The sequence below is a fragment of the Giraffa tippelskirchi genome, chromosome 6, assembly GCF_054371585.1.
Source record: "Giraffa tippelskirchi isolate mGirTip1 chromosome 6, T2T-mGirTip1v1.2.pri, whole genome shotgun sequence".
Taxonomy (NCBI): domain Eukaryota; kingdom Metazoa; phylum Chordata; class Mammalia; order Artiodactyla; family Giraffidae; genus Giraffa; species Giraffa tippelskirchi.
Genome location: NC_137280.1, coordinates 135,405,597 through 135,425,958, shown reverse-complemented (window position 1 = coordinate 135,425,958; position 20,362 = coordinate 135,405,597). Strand labels below are relative to the sequence as shown.

The window sequence follows — 20,362 nt, the reverse complement described above, 5'->3', positions numbered from 1 at the left end:
TGCTCTGTGCCAGGGACTTGGCTACGTGATATACAAACATTATGCCATTTGGTCCTTAAAGTAATCCTAGGATGTGGGCTCTGATATCACCCTCACACAAGTTTAGTCACTCTGCCAAAGTCTCACAGCTAGTAAATAGTTAAACTGGAAGTCAAATTTACTTCCACCTGACACCAGAATCTGAGCCCTAAAATGCTATGGGAGAGCAATGGGGGCAGGCATAAGGGAATGTCTCCATCTTATTTTTCCAAAAACATTAGTCATGAATCAGGGAGGGGGGCAGAACTGAGGGTCCTGTTGCTAATTCTCCCGTGGGCCTCTTGCTGTAGACTTCTAGCTATTCCCTGAAGCTCCGAGCCACAGACAGTGGGCAGCCCCCACTCTATGAAGACACAGACATTGCTATCCAAGTGGTTGATGTCAATGACAACCCACCAAGATTCTTCCAGCTCAACTACAGCACCTCTGTCCAGGTATGCTCAAGCTTCCAAAATCACCCTGAATCCATCATCTTCCCTCTATTTCCCTCCTACTGGCGGGTGCTCACCACTGATACCAGTCCACCCAAACAGTGACTGTGACCTTGCATTGATATCCCTAATGGCAACACAGCCTGCTGAAGGGGATTATGGATCATACAATTAAAAATTATCAAGCATTCTGCTAGGTTCTTCTGCATCCATTATCTCATAGGGGGCTCACACAGCCATGTGGAAGTAGATAGTACTCATTTTACAGATTTTTTAAATGGAGGTACAGAAATGTGTCATAGTCAAAATGTGACAAATTTGGGATTTGAACTCAAAAGATTTTCCAGATCCCAAGCTACTTCCACTATACTAATGGTTTATAAATGGGATTTGGAGAAGGCCTTGGGATTCTGTGGGGAATTGTGATCACATAGAGAGAAGTATGGAAGTGGGTGGGAGCACAAAATTCTGAGTCCCACATCCATCAACCAGGGTCACCCCACTTTAACCTGTTTTGGAAATTATGTGTATGAGTTAGGATGCTTTGCTTGCTAATAACAGATTACTTGACTAAAAGTTTATTAAACAATAAGGCCTTATTAATCCACATAACAAAAGGTCTGATAGTGGGAAAACCTATTCCAGAATTGGTTATTTCAGCAGAAAAAAATGATATCACAATTTTGGATTACTTTCTTCAAAATTCACTCACCTTTTTCCTTATGGCTATAAAATGGCTGCTGCAGCTCCAGCATCACATCCTTGCCTAACCACCTTCAAAGGTGAACAGGAGGAGACTTCTTTCGCAGAATCTGTTTCTATTAAAGAAGAACACTCACCTGTCAGACTCCTCCAATGGTCAGAACTGGATTACATGATCACCCTTAAATCAAAAAACTGGCACAGGAAATCAGATTATTACAACTGACTTAAACCAACCATAGTCTGTATCCTCTTAGGAGGAGTATATCTTTGCTGAGGGTATTGCTCTACCTGAATAAAAGTAGGGATTTATAAGAAAGAAAGGGTAGACTACCTGTTGAATATGAAACTACGACTTTCTGCTCATAAGATTGTGTTTTTAGATAAGGTTTTTGATGCTAAAAAGACAGTTAACAATCATTGTAAATATTATAGCATGCTGAATTCCTGTGTTAAAGAACAAAGACTGGAACAGGGACTTCACTGGTGGTCCAGTGGCTAAGACTCTGTGCTTATAATGCAGGGAGCCCAGGTTTGAGCCCTGGTCCGGGAACTAGATTCTGCATGCTGCAACTAAAGATCCTGTGTGCTGCAATGAAGACTGAAGATCCCACATGCCGCCAAGACCTGGTGCAGCCAAATAAATATTAAAAAAAAAAAAAAAAAAAAACTGGAACAATACCCAGGGGATCCATTCTTCTCAGTTGAATTACTAGCTGCCTTTGAATTTTTCTCATTGGATGTGTGTTCCATTGGTCATCTAATCATGAAACCATCTCTAGGTTTTCAACTGATCCTATGAATCACAAAATTCCCACGTGGATCTCAGGCACTAATTTATATACACGAATTATCAGTTATGTGACTTGGACAAGTCACCTCTCTGAAGGATAAGGGACTCTAAAGACCCTTCCAGCCCCAGTGGCCTTTGTTTCTAAAACCTAGGACTGCCTTCAGAAAGCTCTGGTCTAGACTAACAAAGCCAACTACTAATTCACAGACAGGCAGAATGAATGAATGACAGTTCAAGATGTAGGCATGACCTGGGAGCAGCCAGAGTGCCGAGGACTTATTCTAGAGAAGGGAATCCAGAAAGATGTGAGAGGAAAGACTGGGACTCATTTTGCTCTTCGATTTTGTCACTCTTGTTCTCAGGAAAATGCCCCCATTGGCAGCAAAGTCTTGCAACTGATCCTGAGTGACCCAGACTCCCCAGAGAATGGTCCCCCTTTCTCGTTCCGAATCACCAAGGGGAATGATGGCTTTGCCTTCCGAGTGACCCCAGATGGATGGTTGGTGACTACTGCAGGCCTGAGCAAGAGAGTCCAGGAATGGTATCAGCTTCAGATCGAGGTGAGAGCTGTGGGGGCCACCAGTGGTGACCATGGGGACAAAAAAACGTGCTGGCAGTGCTAATAGATAGCTAGTTGGAAGCTGTTGTAGAGCACAGGGAGCTCAGCTTGGTGCTCTGTGATGATGTGACTGGTAGGATGGGGGGATGGGAGTGAGATGGGAGGTTCAAGAGAGAACCATAAACCCCTGGCCAATTCCTGTTGATATATGGCAGAAATCAACACAATAATGTAAAGCAATTGTCCTCCAATTAAAAATTAATAAACTCACATTAAAATAAAGAGGGAGGGGGTATGTGTATATATATAGCCATTTATATATGTTGATATATACACACACATACACACACACATATATATATATACACATATAGCTGGTTCACTTCACTATACAGCAGAAACTAACACAACATTTAAAGCAATTATACTCCAATAAAAAATAATAAATGAATAAAAGCACTATCAGTGCTTCTCTTATTAGGGAAAAAAATGTACAGAGCCCTTACTACATGTCAGGCACTGGGCTAAGTGCTTCACGTTCATCATTGCACTAAATCTCCACACCATGCTTTAGGGTGAGTGCAGATATCACCCCCACTTTCCTGATGTGGTAACTGAGACACACAGAGATTAAGTGACTGGCTTAAAGTGATACTATTACTAAGTGGTAGAGCTGGGCTGCTCCAAACTCCAGCACTCTGACTCTAAGCTCTTCATCCCTGTCCTGCTCTCAGAACAGAAACTCCCTCACCCTGGATCTAATTCCTCCAAACTCCAGCACTCTGACTCTAAGCTCTTCATCCCTGTCCTGCTCTCAGAACAGAAACTCCCTCACCCTGGATCTAATTCCTCAAGTCTGGCCAGAATAGCTCTTTGAACCTCAAGTCTTGTTAAAGACCTACCTCTGAGCATTGGTGTTCAGTTTATCCAGCGTCACAACAAGCCAAAATGCTGAGATGATGAAGTCTGCAGTAAAGAGAGGGTTTATTAGCAAGGAAGCCAGGCAAGGTGATAGGATAGCAAGTCTCAGAACCACCTCCTGGAAGGCAAGGGGCTCTGGGCGTTTATGGATAAAGAAAAAAGGGCCAGGGCAGTCCGAGGCCTGGGGAGCGAGGGGAGCACGGGGAAAGGTGATTGGAAAAAGGTGCGGTAATCATTGTTCTGCAGCAGGTGTTCCTAAGCTACAGGCCTCTGCACGTTCAGAAATGGAGGCATTTTGCACTACCTGAGGCTGGAGTTTTCTGCCCTCTGATATCAAGGTCACCAAGCAGAACTTGGGCATGCCCTGTTGAAGGGTTGGTGGTCCTACCCAATCTGAACCAGTTCTATTCCCACTAAACACAGCTGACTCCCCAAGTCCTGGAAAATAACTCAGGCAACTATCTTATTGTTTAGGTTATACGCAGATGCAAGTCTTAAAGTGACCTTGACTAGTGAAGGCAGGTGAAGTGGATTTGACTAATGATTATCCATGGTTTCAGTGCCGGGGTCCAATGAGAGAACACATATACATGTGCAGGGGATTACAGTGATATTGTCATGGGTTGTAGGACAACTGCCCAAGAAAAAGCAGCCAAGATGCTGATGAAACATGCTGATGCTCATTGTATCCCCTCAAATCTCTTTTCTAAATCTTAAGTCTAGTGGATACTACTATCCTGTGAACTTCTCTGGGCTCAGCATGATGTAGTCATCCATTCAGACAGGCAGCCAGTCAGGCATTCATTCATTCAGCATCCATTGAGTACCTATCTTATGCTGGGTCCCATGCTAGCAGCGGGAAGAAGAGGGCGATCCCTGTCCCCATGGGCTTTTGATTCTAATTATAGAGATAAACAATAAACAGATGAAGAAAGAAAGGGATGGGAAGCTCAAAAGGCACTGCAGAGACATATTCAGAGGGTGGCTGCTCGTGAGTTGAGATCTGAGGAGCTGGCCACATGGAAAGGGGGCAGGAGAGTGTCCCAGGCAAGGAGAACAAGACAAGACCAATCCCACCTTGGGAAAGAGCTTGAAGTGACCCGAGACATGGTCATTTGGTCAGCACATGATGAGCAATGGTGGGGATGAAGCTGAAGGGATGGGTTGGGTGGCTCACGGGGGCCTCATAGCTTGGATGACCATGTTATTTGAGGTCCAAACTGTGATGCTCCTGAGAGTGAGAGAGGCACTAAAAATAGTTAATTGGTTAAAACTGTTGATTTTCACAACAGATGAAAATCAAGACTGTCCTGGGCTAACCAGGAAGTATAGTCACCCGTGATAAACCTTGGTAATACTTTTAGACGGAGAAGGCAATGGCAACCCACTCCAGTACTCTTGCCTGGAAAATCCCATGGACGGAGGAGCCTGGTAGGCTGCAGTCCATGGGGTTGCACAGAGTCGGACACGACTGAAGCCACTTAGCAGCAGCAGCAGCAGCAGCAGCAATACTTTAAGATTCTAATCAAGGTGCAGTGAGAAGTGATGGAAGGGCTTCAAACAGGAAAGTGACCCTTCTTGAGTCTCAGGAAGCTCATTTTTTAAGTTCCAGAGAGAGTTGAAGGGGGTGGTGGTGAGACCTTGAGGTGATGCTAAAGATGAACAAGTGGACAGATTTGCAACAGGTTTTGCTTGGAAATTAGTGGGAGTTGGTGGCGGATTGGATATGGGAAGAGAAAGAAAAAAGCAGAATCAGGACCACTCCCAGGTTCCTGACTCCAGTGAAGTCTGGTTGGTAGGGCCATTTATGAGACTGGAAAGACTTGGGTGGAGGGAGAACAGGTTTATGGGATAAAATGAGGGCTCTGTTTAGCATATATTATCTTTCAGGTGTCCATGAGCTATCTAATGGAGGTGTCCAATAGGTAGCTCGGAATGGGAGTCTTCGGCTCAGAGAATGGGTGTGGGCTAATGTAGAGGGTCTTCAAAGCCAAAAGCATAGGTCAAGAGATCAGCGCTTCCTGATCTCTGTAGCCTGGCTCAGATTATCACTTAGTAACTCAATCCCTTTCTTGCCTTTGTCCTGTATTTCCACTTTCATTCACTGGGAGGCACTATAGGCCAGCATATTCTGCTCTGGCTTTACCAGCTGTATGCCCTTGAGCATGTTACTTGATCTTTTTGAGACTCAGCTCTATCTTTTGTAAAATAGGACACTTCAGGATACCTGCCTCATCAGAAAGATAAACTACAATCACACATTTAAAGCATGTAAAAGTGACTGGCACACAGTTTGTACTCAGTTAATGTCAGTTACATGTTATAATGCGGTTCTTAGTCACTCAGTTATGTCTGACTCTTTGCAACCCCATGAACTGTAGCCCACCAGGCTTCTCTGTTCATGGGATTCTCCAGGCAAGAATACTGGAGTGGGTTGCCATGCCCTCCTCCAGGGGATCTTTCCAATCCAGAGATCGAACCCAGGTCTCCTGCACTGCAGGCAGATTCTTTACCATCTGAGCCACCAGAGAAGCCCATATATTATAATACTTAGCAGTAATATTAATTATTACCATTGCTATTGATATCTCATCAGTTACCCATAATTCCCAGAAGTAGGTGTATTATTATACCTTTCTTGCCCACTCACAGTAAATCCACACGAACAAGATATTACTGTAGGGAAAACTGTGAAAACCCTTGCTGATAGCTGAGAAAGTGGTAATGCTCCTGAGGAGAGGAAGGAAAGCTTCGCCCTTGTCTGCCTAAGTCTGGGCAGAAAGTTGTAGAGATGCTTGGTGAAATGTGCAAGGGAAAGGCATTTCTAATTTATTCTAATAATCACCTTGCTTAAAACCTTTGGTGGCTTTTCATGTCTCTGATTTAAATCCAACCTTGTGTTCCTCAGCCCATCAGTAACCACCTGGGTTACCTCTCTGCTCACCTCCAGCCTTCAGCCTTGCCCACTCTGGTCACTGCCTGCTTTTTCAGCATTCTTTGCCACCTGAGGGCCTGACACTCACTGTTCCCTGTCACCTCTCCTCCTCACCTCTCTTTTCTCCTGGTCATCGCGGAGGGCCTGGCCCGTACAAGGCACTCAATACATATTTGTTGACTGAACTGAAGAAGATGTGCCCATCCGCAGCCTGACCCCAGTCACATAGTAAAGAGGAGTAAGAGAACCTGTTGGGCTGACAGCGGCCACAACGGATGTGCTCTGAAATCGCTAGGAGACATGTGATGACCCTCCTAAGGAAAGAGACAGAATGAGAGAAGTTCAAGAGGAAGGAAGCATGTGGCTGGCGAGGCTTAGTAGGGACTCAGAGAGGTGTCAGATAAGAAGGTGGTCGAGTTAGGTTTTACCAGCTGATGTGGGCTGTAAATCCCTCCACAAAGCCTTTGGTGCTTCTGGAGTGATGATTTTCCTTTTCACATGGAACAGCACACTGAGCCCACCCTGGAGCAGCAGGGAGGCCCCTTATGGGCCACAGCCACAGTCCTAATTCGTAGCCCGCTTCACCCACAGGTGTCAGACAGCGGCACCCCGCCCCTCTCATCTTCTACATCGGTCAAGGTCCACGTCAGAGAACAGAGCCACTACCCACCCTCCGCCCTCCCCCTGGAGATCTTCATCACCATTGGGGAAGAGGAGTTCCAGGGTGGCATGGTGGGCAAAATCCATGCCACAGACCGAGACCCACAGGACATGCTGACCTACAGCCTGGCGGGAGAGGAGAGCGTGGGCCGGCGCTTCTCAGTGGGGGCAACCGATGGCAAGATCATCGCCTCCCACGCACTGCCTCGGGGCCGATACACGTTCAATGTCACAGTCAGCGATGGAACCTTCTCCACCATGGCTGGCGTCCACGTCCACGTGTGGCACATGGGGCCAGAGGCTCTGCAGCAGACCATGTGGATGGGCTTCCACCAGCTCACCCCGGAGGAGCTGGTGAGTGACCACTGGAGGAACCTGCAGAGGTTCCTTAGCAACTGGTTGGACATCAAACGAGCCAACATCCACCTGGCCAGCCTTCAGCCAGCAGAGGCCACGGCTGGTGTGGATGTGCTCCTGGTCTTTGAGGGGCACTTGGGGGCCTTCTCCAAGCTCCAGGAGCTGGCATCTACCATCGCTCGCTCAGCCAAGGAGATGGAACACTCTGTGGGAATTCAGATGAGGTCAGCCATGCCCGTGGTGCCCTGCCAGGGGCGAAGGTGCCAGGGACAAATCTGCCAAGAGACCGTGCGCCTGGACCCCAGGGTTGGGCCCACGTACAGCACAGCCCGGCTCAGCATCCTGACCCCGAGGCACCACCTGGAGAAGAACTGCTCCTGTAAAGGTGAGAAACGGGCCTTCCCCACGACACCCAGCGCTGCTGGGCCTGGCCACCCCAACTCCAGGGCTGGAGATCCCAACACAGGGCTCTCAGTTTAGTTAGAGGGACGTTTTCACAGGATTAAGGGCCATGGACCACCATGAGACATGTATGGCCTCACAAAATCTTATCATGGAATAGCGCCCTAGTTCTGGTCACTTTTTTTAATTTTGAAAATAATGGTAAGAATACAAGAGACAGTTCAGATCACAGTTAAAAGCATAGACTCTAGCATCAAGTTGCCTGGGTTCCAATTCTAGCTATGCCACTTGTGAGCCATGTGACCCAAGGAAAATTAATTAACCTCTCTGTGCCTTTGTGCTATTGTAGGGATTAAGCAAGAATTAAATATTAAGTGCTTGCTTAGAAAAGTGCCTCACATATAGAAGGTCATCAATTAATCTGAGTCAGTAACACTATTACTATCATTACTACAGTCTGATGGTTTTAACCTTAGTATTCAGAGTAGGCAGCTCAGGTTCAAATCTGAGCTTTTATCATTTACTAGCTGTGTACCCTTGAGTGGATTATTAAAACTCTTTCTCCTCCTTTTAGCCTGTGTTCCCTCTCTTCAACAGTTCTCTTCCCCTCCTCCCAACCCCCCTCCCCCCAAACCAATCCTCTTCCCTAGGAATCTGGAGCCCTGACAACTGATAATCTTATTGATACTGAGGTTTTAAGGATGTAATAAATGAACTCACTTCTGGGGAGGGTGGATTTAAAAACCAAAATCTGGCGAGGGCATTGCTTAATATAACACAGCATTTCCCAAAGGGGTTCCCACAGAATGCTATGTCCAAGGGCTAATGGAAGGTGGTCCACATTAAAGGTCAAATAAGCCCATGGTCAAATAAGCCTGAAAAACTCAAGTTTAGGTGAAGTTTTAGACCCCTCCCTGTACAACAGCGCATTAGCAATTGCTATGGGGGATGGGGCATGCAGGATGTTATGGAAGTTTTAGCCACATTATTTATCACTATTTTCTTTCTTCTTGACTTATCAGCAACATATCATGTGGGACGTGCTTATTCAAATGATTACACTCCTAATGATGAAGGAGATGTCTTGAGGCAAAAAGCCTTTGTGGTGTTCCTGAAATCACATATATATGCAAAATCCTCTCCAACTTGGCCTCCTTCTTCCCCAAGTGATGTCAGAAACAACACGGAAACTATGCAGGATTTTGATTTCCACATACTTGATTGATAATATTTCTGGCTCGATTCTTGTTTCCTTCACGGTTTGAGCTCATAGTTTCTGACCCAGGCTGGGACCCAAGGCAAGGGTCCCTGGGGCCAAAGAAAGGTGTGCAGGGTGATGGCCCCTGTCTAACAGTGTGACCCTGGACAAGTTACCCCACACCCTCATTTCTTCACCTGTAAAATGTGAGCAGTGACTTTGCTTGCCACCCAAGGGTTGAATGAGACAAAGTCGGTTCCAGTGCTCTGTGGTGACCACTTGGTGTGGAGGTGACACCTTTGGTTGCTTTCACAGGTACTGCCGTGAGGTTCAGCGGTCAGAGTTTCGGGCGGTACCGTCTCCCGGAGGCTCAGAACGGGTACATCCACTTCCGCCTGAAAACACTCCAGTCACAGGCCATTCTCCTGTTCAGTGATAAGACAGTGCGTCTCTCCCTGAAGGTAAGGCACCGTCACCCTGAGAGATTTAATGGGGGCGTGCCAGGCTGGGGAGGTGGGGCGGTATGGGCGTGGCCAAGAAGGCAAACTTCCGCAAAGAAATCCTTTCGTGGTTTACCGTGATCCTGGGTACGACTCTTGAAGGTCAGAACATGAGACTTTCCAGTTACGATGGCCAAAACCACCCCACTTGGGGATGCATCATGTCCTAGTACAACAGAGGTTGGGCTGTTCTGTGGGATGACAGAGAGCCTCTGAAGATAGAAAGAGAGATGCATGAGGCCACCTAGACCTGGCTGATGCTTTTATCACTTTTGCTGAGTAAGAGACCAATGTTCCCCAAGATGGGTTGGACCTAGGGGGCGCTCAAGATGACAAATTCAGCATTAAGGTACATGGAATCATATGAAGGAAAATGAATTTCCTTTCTAAGGGTCTTTCAGTTCTTCTGATTATATCTTGTAGAAAGTCTCAGAGTACCTGCCTGATTTTAACACCTCCATCACACAAGTCCATCTCCCAAAGAGAAAGGAGACTTTGGCAGCTAGTTTGGTGCTAAATTGCTTCAGTTGAGTCTGACTCTTTGCAACCCTATAGACTGTAGCCTGGCAGGCTCTGCTGTCCACGGGACTCTCCAGGCAAGAATACTGGAGTGGGTTGCCATGTCCTCTTCCAGGCAATCTTCCCTACCCAGGGATCGAACCCACGTCTCTTATGTCTCATGCATTGGCAGGCGGGTTCTTTACCTCTAGCACCACCTGGGAAGCCCCATTTAGAATGTTTTAAATATTTATTTATTTTTACTGCACTGGGTCGTCATTGATGTGCACAGGCTTTCTCTAGTTGCAGCGAGTGGAGGCTACCATCTGGTTGTGGTGCTTGGACTTCTCATTGTGGTGGCTTCTTGTGTTGCAAAGCATGGGGTCTAGGCACAGGGACTCAGTAGTTGTGTTGCTCTGCGGTGTGTGGGATCTTCCCACAGCAGGGATCTGTGTCCCTTGCATTGCAAGGCGGATTCTTCACCACTAGACCACCAGGGAAGCCCTAGTTAGAACTGAATTCATTTAGCAAATATTTATCAAGCATTACTATGCAACAGGTACTCTTCCAGGTGCTTGGGTCTTATCAGTGAAAAAGATTAAAAAAAAAAAAAGATAAAAAAAAACCCTCTTAGAGTTTTCATCCTATGGTGAGAGACTGACAGGAAACCTAATAAATCAGAAAATTACAGAATTTGTCTAAATGTGGTAAGTGTTTTGGGTTAAAAGAAAAAAAAAAGGTTAAGGGGGATCAGGAATGTGGGAAGTTACAATTTTAAATAAGGTGGTTAGGGAAGGTTTCATTGAGGGTCTAGTTATGTAGACCTCTGGGGGAACAGCATTCTAGGTAGAGGGAACAGTCATTAGTAAGAGATTGCTTGGCATGTTTAAAAACAGCTCAGATGTCAATATGGCTTGAGTGAAGTGAGCAGGGGAACAGTAGGAGCACGAATTGAGGTCTGATAGTAATAAGATGAGATGAGATCATATCTATAAAAAGTTCTCAGGCTATTTAAGGACACTGGGTTTTATTCTGAGTAATGTAGGGGATGTTAAAGGTTTTGAGCAAAGACTTAACACGGTTTGACATATGTGAAAAGGGTCCTCATGGCTACTGTGCTAAGAATAGACTTCAGAGGAACAGGGATGGAAGTGGAAAGACCCAGCCCAAAGGAAGTAATTCTGGTGAGAGATGATGGCAGTTTAGATCAGGGGAATGACAGTGGAACTGGGAAAAATAAAGTTCAGATGCTGGAGATATTTTGAAGGCAAAGACAACAGGACTCCTGATGAGCTGAATGAGGACTAGGAGAGAAAGCAAGGAGTAAGATGTTGACCTGGAACAACCAGAAGGAATGGAGTTGCTGCCAACAGACCTAGCCAAGGATATGGATAGAGTAGACTGGGGAAGCGGGGATGACCAGGAGTTCCATCTTGGACACATGAGCTTGAGATAACTATTAGACCTACTAGTGGAGTTGGACAAACAAAATCTAGTGAGAAAGTTCTGGGCTGGAGGTGAAGATCCAAGATTCTTCAACATATATGTAGTATCCACAACCATGAGACTGGGGAGATCACCAAGGAGTGCAGGTTAAAAAGAGGGTACATCAAGGATTTATCCTTGAGACACTCCAACACTGAGAAGTCAAGAGAAGAGGAGAATCCAATAAAGGAGAATGAAAAGATGCAACCAGTGATGCTGAAGGGAAATGAACAGAGTATTGTACCTGGGAAGCCAAATGAAGGACTTGTATTAAGAAGGAAGCAGTGGGTCTTCCCTGGTGGCTCAGTGGTAAAGAATCCACACAGGAGACATGGGTTCGATCCCTGGTCTGGGGAGATCCCACATGCCTCAGAGCAACGAAGCCCATGCACCACAACTATTAAGAGAGTGGAGAGCCTGGGAGCCTCAATTACTGAACCCATGTGTCACAACTACTGAATCCCGCATGCCCTATATCCCAGTGCTACGCAACAAGAGAAGTCACTCAATGAGAAGCCCAACTACTGAACCCATGTGTCACAACTACTGAAGCCCGCATGCCCTAGAACCCAGTGCTACGCAACAAGAGAAGTCACTGCAATGAGAAGCCCAACTACTGAACCCATGTGTCACAACTACTGAAGCCCGCATGCCCTAGAGCCCAGTGCTATGCAACAAGAGAAGTCACTGCAATGAGAAGCCCATGCACTGCAACTAGAGAGTAGCCCTCACTCTCTGCAGCTAGAGAACAACCGTGTGCAGCAACGAAGACTCAGCACAGCCATAAATAAGTAAATAAGATTATATATAAAAAGAGAAGGAAGCATTAAGTGATCAGCTCAGTCATATTCTGTTAAGAGGTCAAATAAGATAGGAAGTGATATCAATCATTGGATTTGGCAACAAAGAGGACGCTGCATACCCTTACATCAGTGGTTTCTGTGTTGTGGTAGGTAGGACTGGAATTTTACTACAAAGGGAAAGCAAATAAAGAAAGTGCAATCTGGCAGGAGATGTGGGTTGAATAAAACTTTTTTTTTTTAAGGTTAGAGCGATAGGGACTTCCCTGGTGGTCCAGTGATGAAGACTCCATACCCCCAAAACAGGGGACCCAGGTTTGATCCCTGGTCAGGGAACTAGACCCCACATGCCAGAGCTAAGATGTTCTCATGCCTCAGCTAAAGATCCCACATGCTGCAACAAAGATCAAAGACCCTGCATGTCACAACTAAGACCTGGCACAGCCAAATAAATAAATATACAAAGATACTTTTAAAAAAAGATTAGAGCAATAACAGCATGTCTGTATGATGACTGGGATGATCCAGTGGGGAATGAGCAAAGATGAAGGAAGGAGGAAGGAGAGTCAGTGGCCTCTTGTCCAATATATAGGAAGTTAAGAGGGGTAGGGTTGGATCTAGTGCATGAATGGAGAGATTGGCTTTGGACAACATGGACAGACATGATGGTGACTGTGCCTATAAGTTCCCATCTGGTCGCTGATAGCGAGGATGGGGAGAGAGGCATTAAGGGTCTAAGGAGAGAGAAGTTGTGAAAATAGTCATCTGGGAGAGTGAGGGGACTAAACAAGACAGTGAAAGTGAAAGTGTTAGTCGCTCAGTCTTGTCCAACTCTTTGCAACACCATGGACTGTAGCCCATCTGGCTCCTCTGTCCATGGAATTCTCCAGGCAAGAATACTTGAGTGGGTGGCCATTCTCTTCTCTGGGAGATCTTCCCAACCCAGGGATTGAACCTGGGTCTCATGCATTGCAGGCAGATTCTTTACTGTCTGAGCCAACAGGGAAGCCCAACCAAGACAGGACAATTGTACAATTGTTGGGTAGTACAAAGGACACATTTGAGACTCATGGCCATGAAATTAAAGGGAGACCGATAAGCAAAGGCTGTGTGTTACTCCCTAGCCACATCCGGCTCCATGATACCTATACAGGGTAGAGGGAAAGTTGAGTTTTACCTGATTTGTGTATTTGCCAAGTGAGATCTACCAAGTTAAAAAGGGAAAAGAATTTGTCTATGGACTTTAAGCTTGATAAGGTGAGGAATGAGGACATGACAGAAGGGAGAGACAGTGAAAGCATGGAGGGATCAATGGAGTTGTGGTCTTTGGTAAGTGAAAGGAGTGATTTAATAACAATGTTTTGTATAAGATGTACTTATTTAAAAACTTTTTTTTAATTGAACAATAATTGCTTTACAGAATTTTGTGGTTTTCTGTCATACATCAACAAGAATCACCCATAGGTACACCCATGTTCCCTCTCTCCCGGACCTCCCTCCCATCTGCTTCCCCATCCCAACCTTCAGCCTGTCACAGAGCCCATGTTTGAGTTCCCTGAGTCATACAGCAAATTCTCATTGGCTATCTATTTTACATAGAGTATTGTAATTTTCTATGTTACTCTCTCCATACACAAGATGTACTTATTTTTGACATTCTCTTTCCTCAATGGAAAGTTATATTGGTTTTCTATTTTCTGTAATAATACTAAGCATTCTTTTTAATAAAGGTATATGTAGCATTCAACCAGGGCAAAAATTGGCAAGACTGTGTACAAATGGCCAGTCTCTAGAAAACACTGGGTTAGATCTTCACATTTCACCCAGAGGAAGCTCTACTTAATCCAGCTCTACTCAATAGTTTTACTTGGTTGTTGTTGTTGCTCAGTTGCTAAGTTCTGTCCAACTCTTGGTGACCCCATGAACTGCAGCACACCACCCTTCCCTGTCCTTCACTATCTCCCGGAGTTTGCTCAAACTCATGTCTATTGAGTTGATAATGCCATCCAACCATCTCATCCTCTGTCATCCCCTTCTCCTCCTGCCTTCAATCTTTCTCAGCATCAGGGTCTTTTCCAGTCAGTTGGCTCTTCACATCATGTGGTCAAAGAATTGGAGTTTCAGCTTCAACATCAGTCCTTCCAGTGAATATTCAGGGTTGATTTCCTTTAGGATTGACTGGTTTTATCTCCTTGCTGCCCAAGGGACCCTCAAGAGTCTTCTCTAGCACCACAGTCCAAAAGCATCAATCCTTCAGTGCTCAGCATTCTTTATGGTCCACCTCTCACATCCATACATGACTACTGGAAAAACTATAGCTTTGACTATATGCACCTTTGTCAGCTTGTGGATCCCCTGATATCATCTTTGAGATCCACTTCAAGAACTACTGAACTGTTGAATAAGGGAATGGAGGTGAAAGGGAAGTTTTTTGTTTCCCTGAAGGCTTAGGAGAGTAGAACACTAGAGAGGCCTGTGAAGAAGAATCCAGAAGACAGGGTCCAGCGAGACATCTCTGGGCCTCAGTTTCCTCATCTGTGAAATGGAGATGTCACCCCTGCCCAGGACATCCCATGGAGAACAGTGAGGGCCAAATGAGACCATAAATGGAAGAGCACTTTGAGGGTTTTTATGCTCTACAAATACAGTGTCTAAAAAAATACAGCCTTGAAAAATCACCACCCCTTCTACCTGTAAAATACACTAACGTTCTTTGCACTAGCAGCTTCTGAGCAAGGGTTTTTCTAAGCACTTCTTGGTTTTGCTGATGGTCATCTGGGTTTTCTTTACAGCTGGTCAACGGAGTGCTCCAGCTGGAATACCACTGCCCAGGTGGCTTCTATGGAAGTCTTTCCTCCCAGTCTCACGTGAATGACCACGAGTGGCACTCTGTTCTGGTGGAGGAGATGGACACTTCCGTCCGCCTGTTGGTTGACAGTGCAAGCAGCTCCTCCCTCAGGCTCCCAGAGAACTGCCGGGGTCTGAAGCCTGAAAGGGACCTCTTTCTGGGTGGCCTCGTCCACTTGCATTCTTCCCCAAATGTCTCCCAGGGCTTTGAAGGCTGCCTGGATGCTGTTGTGATCAACAGAGAGGTGCTGGAGCTGCTGGTCCATGGCAAGAAGGCGGCTGGTTTGCTGGAGAGGCAGGCCCTCACCGAGTGCTGCTTCCTCAGTGACCAGTGCAGCCAGAACCCATGTCTCAATGGTGGGAAGTGCTCAGAGACTGGCGGGGCAGGTAAGGCTGTGGCTGACCCCGAGGCTTATCCCAGGAGACTCTGCAGAGGACCCTGACACACTGAACTAGCAATCGTGGATCACTGTAGAGTTGACCAAGCATATTCCTCCAACACAGCCCCATGAGGGAGAGAGGGGGAGGGAAGAGAGCCACTAAAGCTCTGTTTTACTGCTCAGGAAACCACTGTGCTATGGAAGGGATACCTGGAAAGTTAAGGGAACTCAGCCAAGGTCACGGGGCTGAAGTTAGAGACAGGCTCAGGGTGCAGATCTCAGTGGAAATATTCCCCCTTCCCCTTACTGTCTGGTAAGTTGGGATCAGCTAGGTTTACACCAGGGGAGGCCAAGAGTCTTCCTTCTCCTTCAACAATAACTATCTTTCTACTTTTTTTTTCTGGATGGGGGAAGGGCATGAATGGGAACCTCCATGTAGAAGGCTGAGGTCAACACATCCCTGTCATCATTGGTCCATGCTAAGTTTCTCTTTCTTCCTGCCCTTTATATTCCACTGCCTTTTACCTTCCCCAAACTCACAGGCAAACATTTAAAGTTGCTTTTTTTTGTTTTGTTTTTGGCCACACTGCACAGCATATGGGATCTTAGTTTCCTGACCAGGAAACTAAGTGGAAGCATGGAATCTTAACCACTGGACTGCCAGGGAGGTCCCTAAAGTTTTTAAAAGAGTCCTTTCAACATGCATGAACTATATTTCACATGCTTGAATTTTTACACTCTTCCATCCACACTGCCACAAGTAATTTTTTTTTCTAAATTTTTTTTTTCCTTTGGAGGATAATTGCTTTACAATGTTGTGTTGGTTTCTGCCATACATCAACATGAATCAGCCATAGGCATATATATGTCTCCTCCCTCTTGAACCTCCCTCCTCCTCTTGAACCTCCCTCCCCTTGCTTTTAATTTCAGCTCAATTCATCAAGGTGCGCATGTGCTTACCTTTCCCCTCTCCACTTTCCTAGCAATGGACATCCCACTTCCATCAACAGTGCTGCATTGAACATCCTTTCACGTCATCTTACGAACCTACATGAGAACTTTCTCTCTCACTCACACACACACACCACAGATGAAATTGACAAACTCAGAGTATACCAATACTTTGACTACGTCAGGTCAGATTGCTGTCCACGGCTGCAGCAGTCTGTACTTCCACCAGCAAGTACATGGGGTTCCTAAGCACCTATATCCCTGTCAGCACTTGGCACTCTCCTGTTTTCTAATTTTGCCTGGCTGATAACACTGTCATTTCTACCTGAGATATCCAAGGAGTCCATCACTTCTGTGTGCCCACCGCCATCAGTCTGACTCCAGCCCTCGTCACCACTCATCTTCTCTTCTGCACCAGCCACCTCCCTGCTCTCCTGCTTCTGTCCCTCCACTAGCATCTTCCAGCAGGACGCCAGAGCCATCCTTACACAGTGCAGATCTGAGCACATCACTTTCCTACTCGGAACCTAGCAGTGGCTTCCCCTTGCTCTTCAGATGGAGTCCCAATTTCTTACTCCTGCCTGGGGCTCCTATGCACTGGACCCTTCACCTGCCGGCCCTCCTGCTCCCACTCTCCCCTTTGCTCCCTAGGCTCACCCCCGCCCCAACCCCTGGTGATATGTCATGCCCTCCCCTGAGTCTTTGCACATGTTCTCCTTTGCTTAAAGCATCTTCCTCCTTGCCTCTCTTTCTTTTTGCCTGGCTAATGTTTACTCATCTTTCAGGTCTGAACTAAAATACCACCTCCACCAGGAAACCTCCCCTGGACCCTAGTTTAGGCTAGTTCCCTCCCCCAACACTTCCTTTCAATAAAATGAATTTTGATAATAATTACTAATATACTGATATGATCTACAACTGTCTCAGTTTAACCCCCCAAGTTGCTATTTGCTTGTGGTGTGACTTTGAGCCAATGTCATACATTCCCAGGCCTCGCTTCCTGGCCAGCCATCAACTTGCACCTGTCCTCAGGTGCAAGGACGATAATAGTGACCAGTGATGAAGACCATAACAGTGACCAGTCTCAGAGCCGACGATTAGATGAGCCACTACTTGAAGATGCTAGTAACCAGTGATGAGGACCATAACAGTGACCAATCTCAGAGCTGATGATTAGATGAGCCACTACTTGAAGATGCTTAGATCAGTGACTACACTGAATAGCATTGTCCAAGATGATAATGATGATACCCATTAGTATCTGTTAGATGCCTGTTCCCTGTAGGCTGTAAGTTGTTTGAGGGCAGGGATCAAGTCTTCTTGCCCAACTGGGCACCACTGCCCAACACGGTGCATGTGGCAGAGGGAAGCTCTCAGTAACTAAGTGTGGACACTGGGATCTGCAAACACTCAAGGTCCCCCTCCATCCTGGGGGGGTCAGTCCACCCACAGTCACCTGACCACTAGACCAGTGGGTCCTCTCACCTCCCTGCCCTTTCCTCCCAGGATATGTCTGCATGTGCCGCCCACAGTTCTCCGGGAGCCACTGCGAACAAAGAAAGGAGAACTGCACCTCAGCTTCCTGCCTGGAAGGTGGAACTTGCATCTCCTCCCCCGAGGGAGCCCCCTGTATCTGCCCTCACCCCTACACAGGAGACAGGTGAGAACTGGAGAGGCCCCCGGCTGTGGGCTCCTCTCCCTGAAGTTGGCAGCACCTCTACCCTCCAAGCCCTAGAGAGGCCAGTGGGCAGCCAGGAGCCGAGTAATCCAGCAACCTGGCCTCTTGGCCTTCTTTTCCAGGGGTCAGGCCTTCTTCCTCCCACCACCTGCATCAAGAACACCCTGGGAGGGGAGGTGATCGCTATAAAGACAGACCGCCCAAGCCCTCTGCTGAACCTAGTGGACTGGACTCGCCAGGCTGGGGCCCAGGAATCTACTTCATACCAGCTCCTCAGGCACTTCTGGTCTTTGCTGAAGTCTGATAATGCTCAAGTTCTTATTCTCTTGCTCTGGCCCCTGACTTTTCAGAAAGTGGCCTGGGGGCAATGATTCCCCTTGGGACAGGCTCCACTGTGGATTCAGACCCCACCACTAGCTACTTGTGCCTCATATAATGCTGGCCTGGGGTCGTCAGGGAAGGAGAATCATCCACTATAATCTTAGACACAAAGAAGCTTCTGGCAATTCACTGGTTTTATGGCTTCCCAACTTGGAAACCTTTAAAAATCATGAGGGAGACTTATGAAAAATAAAAATTCCTAGGACAATTACATTGGAACCTCCAAGGAAGGAGGCCTGGGATTCTATTTATAACACGCTCCCAAGGGACTCCCTCCCTACCCCACTGTCAGTGTGTATGTTAAGAGATCCAATAATGTGGTCCACCCACCCATTTTACAGGTGGTGAAAATGAGGCCCAGAGAAGGAAAGGGCTGTCCAAGATTCCCCCATATGTTTATCTTAAAGTCCTTTCTCTCAGCACCCGGTCAGGGAACTAAGATCCCACATGCCACAGGGCAACTAAGCTCGCGGGCTGCAACTACTAAGCCCGAGTGCATCAGAGCCCGCCTGCTGCAACTAGAGAATCCGTGAACCACAAAGAAAGATCCTGCATGCTGCAACTAAGACTCGATAAAGCCAAATAAATAATAAATAAAGAGAGGACATGGAAAGGCCTATATAGTGACTGGGTCCTCTACTTTTCTGTCCCTGCAGGTGTGAAATGGAGGCCAGGGGCTGCTCAGAAGGACACTGCCTCGTCACCCCTGAGATCACAAGGGGGGACTGGGGACAGCAGGAGATTCTGATCATCATAGTGGCCCTGCTGGTCATCGTCGTCATCTCCACGGTGCTTCTCTTCTACTGCCGCCGTTGCAAGTCGCACAAGCCCGTAGCCATGGAGGACCCAGATCTCCTTGCCAGGAGTGTGGGTGTTGACACCCAAGCCACGCCTGCCATTGAGCTCAACCCCCTGAGCACCAGCTCCTGCGACAACCTGAACCAAATGGAGCCAGGCAAGACCTCGGCTCCAAGCGAACTCGTCACTTTCGGACCCAGCTCTAAGCAACGGCCCATGGTCTGCAGCGTTCCTCCCAGACTCCCGCCAGCTGCGGTCTCTTCCCTCCCTGACAACGAGGCCATCATTAAGAGGAGATGGTCAGGCGAGGAGATGGGTCAGTATAGCCACAGGCTGTTAGCCTCTGGGATTGATGAACAGGGCAGTAGACGGAAACACTCCATTATCTGAGACATGAGGGTTTTCAGCCACCATCCAATCTATGAAGGGATGTGGTCAAGGTCAGGGTGCACTAGTGGGCTGGACCAGACTCCAGGCCTCTGGACTCAAGAGTCTATGCCTCCTTCCACTGCACTGTGATGCACTCCTCTAAATCCCAAGTCACTCCACAGGACTGACGTCCACGGCAGAAACCTTCAGGCCCTGGATGGGGGTGGGGAGGATCCATGGGGTTAAAAGGGAACTTCGGTATATATTTACTTGGGCTTCCATGATGGCTCAGCTGGTAAAGAATCCGCCTGCAATGCAGGAGACCTGGGTTTTATCCCTGGGTTGGGAAGATTGCCTGGAGAAGGGAAAGGCTACCCACTCTAGTATTCTGGCCTGGAGAATTCCATGGACTGTATTCTGGCCTAGAGAATTCCATGGGGCCACAAAGAGTCAGACATGACTGAGTGACTCTCACTCACTTACATATATATTTACACTTTCCTGGAAAGGGAGAGAGAGAGGCAGTTGTCCAGTTGACTGACCACCCAGTCTAGAGGTACAGCAGCCTTGAGCCAGACCTGGCTCACCCTGAGGAGGGATCTTCACCCTCCTCTCATCTTTAGCTCAAAAGGAGGTGAATTTGTAAAGTACTTTATGTTTCCAGGCTTACTTACTAAT

General features: G+C 47.0%; 2 protein-coding genes across 11 annotated transcripts in view; one reads left to right on the top strand and one right to left on the bottom strand.

Moving 5' to 3' along the window:
- The window catches only part of SLC36A1 (solute carrier family 36 member 1), a 326,176-nt gene that overhangs the window by 207,182 nt on the left and 98,632 nt on the right, over positions 1-20,362 (bottom strand). For all 10 annotated transcript variants that reach the window (XM_081495962.1, XM_081495958.1, XM_081495963.1 and 7 more), the window contains 2 exons: positions 3,427-3,490; positions 1,183-1,288 (listed from right to left, as the gene is read on the bottom strand). In XM_081495962.1, coding sequence (XP_081352088.1) covers positions 1,237-1,288; positions 3,427-3,490 — 116 coding nt within the window. In that variant the 3' untranslated portion in view covers positions 1,183-1,236. The remainder of the gene's footprint in view (positions 1-1,182; positions 1,289-3,426; positions 3,491-20,362) is intronic.
- The window catches only part of FAT2 (FAT atypical cadherin 2), a 60,407-nt gene that overhangs the window by 37,545 nt on the left and 2,500 nt on the right, over positions 1-20,362 (top strand). Inside the window, exons 16-22 of the mRNA XM_081495903.1 lie at positions 330-473; positions 2,328-2,525; positions 6,972-7,782; positions 9,313-9,458; positions 15,073-15,514; positions 17,965-18,118; positions 19,174-19,631. Of these exons, the coding sequence (XP_081352029.1) occupies positions 330-473; positions 2,328-2,525; positions 6,972-7,782; positions 9,313-9,458; positions 15,073-15,514; positions 17,965-18,118; positions 19,174-19,631 (2,353 nt within the window). The remainder of the gene's footprint in view (positions 1-329; positions 474-2,327; positions 2,526-6,971; positions 7,783-9,312; positions 9,459-15,072; positions 15,515-17,964; positions 18,119-19,173; positions 19,632-20,362) is intronic.